Genomic DNA, 4,450 nt, shown 5'->3' with positions numbered 1-4,450 from the left:
GCCCTTCGGTCAGCGGTAGCAGCCGACGTGCTTAGCGCGAGTCGCTGGAGCGGTGAGGGCTGCGAGCCGTAACCCCGCCGCACAGCGGACTCGGGCTGAACTCCAAGAACGGCGGGTAGTTTTGCGTGGCGTTGATGTATTGTAACTTAACCAACAGGATGAAATTGTAGAAGTAATATTATCACCGATCGGATGCTCGAGTGATACGAATTAGAGTGACCGTTCAAAGGAAAGGGAACTATAATTCTCGGAGACAAAGGAAGGGCCCCTTCTACCCGCAGTCAGCAGAAGACGGATGAGATTCAGGTGCAGACGGGACAAGAAGTTTGTGAAGGTGTGTACGGAGGCGAAGGTGCCTGTGCCCGCCCTTCGGTCATCAAAGAGGACACGTAAGCGTTGAACAACGCGACTGGACAAAAGCCACACGCCTGTCGCGTGAACGGGGGCACGGACAGCTCCTCTCACAGGTTGTGAGGCTTTAAAAAGCGCAGGAAGATACCCGAGGAAGGCCCTTTTTGGAGGCTCCGGCTGCAGCGTTGTTAATAAAAAGTACTTTCGTGAAGGAACGCGTCTTTGGGCTTACGCGGAAAGCGGGAGTCGAGCCCTGGGGACGGTGGCTGGCACGCGTGATTTCCCTAACACCCACGGCGTTATCCCAAAACGCCGGGCTCCTTCCCAGCACCGACACCTCCCGCGAAGCCGGGACAGCTGGAAATGGAAATTCCCCTCCTCTTCCTCGGCTCCGTGCCCGCGCGGAGGGGTGCGGGCAGCACCTGAAGGTCGGCGATGGCGGCGCTTTCTTGCTCAGAGCTCAAAGCGCTTTCCACCCCCTGTATTATTCCCGGGGAAGAAGACGCCAAGCGCCGTTCCCCAGCGCCGCCTCACGCCCGCGCTCTCACACGTACCTTTTCATCAAGTAGACGTTGACCCCGGTGCCGTATCCGAGCTTCTGCATGAAGGGGGAGGCGGGGATGGTGACAGAAACGGGTCCCCCATCTGAAAAAAAAAAAAGAGGAGAGGAACCCAGGAATGACCCCACGCGGGTGATCAACCAGCGGCTTCTCACCGGGAGCTGCGATGCTCAAATGGCGTTTGTCACTCTACCGCGTGCCCCGTGTCGCGTGCGGAACCAGCTCGGATTTTTGGAAAAGCTCCTTTCCAAACCCCCTTCCCCACCCCAATATCTTACCGGTCCCATGAGCTGTCACCACCACCCACGTTCGGTTTCTCGCCCAGGACAGCTCTCTATGAAGTTTTTACGTTCAAGTCTCATCTTCGGCACAGCTTTTTTGGTCCTAACTACTCTCCGGGCGAAGCAACTCTACTGGGTTTGGCTGGGATAGAGTTCATTTTCCCCACAGCAGCTTGCGTGGGGTCGGAGGGGTGGATTTGGGATGCGAACGGGCGTCGATAGCACAGGGACGTGCGAGTTCTCGCTGAGCAGCGCTCGCACGGCGTCACGGCCTCGTCCGCTTCTCACGATGCTCCACCAGTCAGGGGTGTACAAGGAATAGTGTGTCAGGAAGAGTGCGGCCAGCGGGACTGGGGCAGTGATGGTCCCCCTGTCCTCGGCACTGGTGAGGCCCCACCACGAGTGCTGTGTTGTTTTGGGTCCCTCATGACAAGAAGGACATTGAGGTGTTGGAGCGTGTCCAGAGAAGGGCAACGGAGCTGTGAGGGGTCTGGAGGACACTTTTGATGAGCGGCTGAGGGCCCTGGGGGTGCTCAGCCTGGAGAAGAGAAGGCTGAGGGGAGACCTTCTCGCTCTCTACAGCGCCCTGAAAGGAGGGGGCAGCGAGGGGGGGGCTGACCTCTTCTCCCCGGTGACAAGTGACAGGACGAGAGGAAACGGGTTCAAGTTATGTCAGATGAGGTTTAGATGGGATATTAGGAAATTTTTTGTCACGGAAAGGGTTATCAAACATTGGAAGAGGCTGCCCAGGGAGGGGGTGGAATCCCCATCCCTGGAGTTGTTTAAAAAAAGGGTAGAGGTGGTACTTGGGGACACGGTTTAGAGGTGGTTTTGTCACTTTAGGTTAACGTTTGGACTTGATGGTCTTAAAGGTTCCTTCAAACCTCAACAATTCTATGATTCTAAGGAGCTGGGAGGGGATGGCTGGGACAGGTGACCCCAGCTGACAACAGGGACATCCCAGACCGTAGGACATCGCGCTCAGCAATAAAGCTGGGGAGGAGGAGGAGGAGGAGGAGGAGGAGGAGGAGGAGGAGGAAGGAGGGGACATTTGGAGCGACGGCGTTTGTCTTCCCAAGTCAGTGCTACGCGGGATGGGAACGGCCAAACACACGGAATCATCGAACTGAACAGAAGGGTTCGGGTTGGAAGGGTCCTTTAAAGCTCGTCGAGTCCAACCTCCCCAAAAATACAGAACTTCGCCTGACGAATTTGCGTGTCGCAAACACGACACCTGCCGATGGCAAGCAGCGAACGAATCCCCGAATTCGCTTTGCCTGCGCAGGCGGCTTTCCCCGTCCCCGGTCGATTGGTTTTATCTCAACTCGGGAGTTTTCGCGCTTTTACCTTGGAAGAGACGACTGGTAAATTCCCCGAAACAAACGGCGAGAGACGAAAAACGGGGGAGACCCTCCGAGCCTCACGGAGGAACGTCTCAAACACTGGCGAGGACTTTGAGATACGGCTGTAGCCAAAGGGATGGATAATGTGGAGCCTGGACAACGCAGGCTTTGTGCTCAAGGGACTGACAAGTTCGACACCTTCTTATCTCCTGCGTGACCCGGGAGAGAAAACTCATCTGGCCAACACGGGATGCATCCGTGGCGGGTGGGGGGAAGTCTTGCGAAGACGGGGCTTTCCGCTCAACTTGTGAAGCTTGCTGGTTTCTTTGTTTTCGGGGCCGCTGTGTCCGATAACGACCTTTGCCTCGTTATCCCCGAAACGCATATTAAAGTTCACACCCCTGCATACGCTAATGGAGATTATTGAGATGGTGCTAAACGTGCGTGACTATAGGACTCGTCTCTCCACCCCAATCACTATAGGACTCAACCTCTCCGCATCACCTTGGCGGGGGGAGAGAAACCTGAACATCGTACCAGCGGGGCGGGTCGCACTGATACCGCGAACATAAAAGGGGAAAATCAGTGCCCCTGCAGAACCTCTTTTTTCCCTGGACTTCTTTTTTCCCTGGAGATCACTCCGACGAACGAACCAGAAACCCCTCGTTGGCTGGACCAACGCTGGAACCAGGACCGGTGAGCTCTTTCTCTCTCTCTCTCTCTCTCTTTTTTTTTCTCTCTATCCCTCCGTTTCTCTTTCTTCTCTCTTTTTCTCTTAAAGTCAAGGACGTAACACAAGGCATACCTTACCACTCGCTATAATTCGTGGTATAATTTGTCGTGCATCTGTTGCGAAGTAACGCAAGGCGTACTTTACCGCTTGCCGTCCTGTGTTTTACCCTTTGCCGTAATTTGTTAGGTACCTAACCAATTATCGCCGACGTAGTTAAGACATACATTAATCACCGTGGGAAGCTAACAAATGTTTTTGTACGGACCTCGAGAGTTGTCTCACCTGAGAGACCCCGCTGTCGGGGATTTGCGACTCTGAGTCGCTTCCCCCCCCTTCTCTTGCGTGTGGGGGGGTGACATACCTTTCCCATTCTCTCCCCCATCCTGCCCGGGGGACCGAGGAAGCGGCTGAGCTGCCTCCGAGGGTGAACACCCGCCGTGAGACCCGTGGTCCCCCCCCCGCAGCACAGCGCAGGGTCCACGGCAGAGCCTTCCTTTTCCCTCTGGCAATATTTAGGGCTCGCGCCTGAACTCCACTCACCGCCTTTCTCCCTCTGGGTCAGGTTGTTCTGAGACTTGAAGGCTTCCATGGCTGCGAACCGGCCTCAGCCCTGCGGCAGAGGAGAGACTTTATTACACCTCCGCTCCCAAAAACGCCGCGGGGAACCCCTCCGAAGGACCCGGCAGCACGAGCGGGGCTCCAGCCCCAACCCACGCAGGGGCGTTACAGGTATGAATATACATTAAAAGACATAAAAATACATAAATTACACCCATTTGGAGTTTTCAGCTGTGAATTTGGCCTCTCCCGGCTCTGCGGGCACCCTCCTTCCCCAGTGTCACCCTGTGGTTTGTCACCGCTGTGTCCCCCGCGGGATCCATCACCCCGCAGAGGGGGAACGAACCCCGTAAAGGGTTCGGGGGCTGCTCCGAAGCCAGGCAGGAGACTGGGACCAGTGTCCTGAGGGAACTGGCAGGCGATGTGGCACCCAGGGAAGGAGCTGGGGGGGGCGGGGAAAGGCGTCCCCAGGCTGCTCCCCCCAGGACAGACCCCCCGCCCACAGCACAGCCAGCACCATGGCAGGGGTGGGCCCCGGGGTGCCACCTCTGGGGTGATGGGGGGGATCCCAGGTTGGGGGGGACAGAAGAGGACCCTGGGTGCCACCTCTGGGGGTGAGGAGGG

At 56.8% G+C, this 4,450-nt stretch overlaps 1 protein-coding gene across 1 annotated transcript in view; it reads right to left on the bottom strand.

Moving 5' to 3' along the window:
• Nucleotides 1–3,857, bottom strand: part of PBK (PDZ binding kinase) — an 18,566-nt gene extending 14,709 nt beyond the window's left edge. Inside the window, exons 1-2 of the mRNA XM_009895471.1 lie at nucleotides 3,809–3,857; nucleotides 906–996 (exon numbers count right to left, since the gene is read on the bottom strand). Of these exons, the coding sequence (XP_009893773.1) occupies nucleotides 906–996; nucleotides 3,809–3,857 (140 nt within the window). The remainder of the gene's footprint in view (nucleotides 1–905; nucleotides 997–3,808) is intronic.
• Between the last annotated feature and the right edge of the window lie 593 nt (nucleotides 3,858–4,450).

Source organism: Charadrius vociferus, unplaced genomic scaffold (genome assembly GCF_000708025.1).
Source record: "Charadrius vociferus isolate BGI_N301 unplaced genomic scaffold, ASM70802v2 scaffold41, whole genome shotgun sequence".
Classification (NCBI taxonomy): Eukaryota; Metazoa; Chordata; class Aves; order Charadriiformes; family Charadriidae; genus Charadrius; species Charadrius vociferus.
This window is presented reverse-complemented; position numbering and strand designations above follow the sequence as displayed.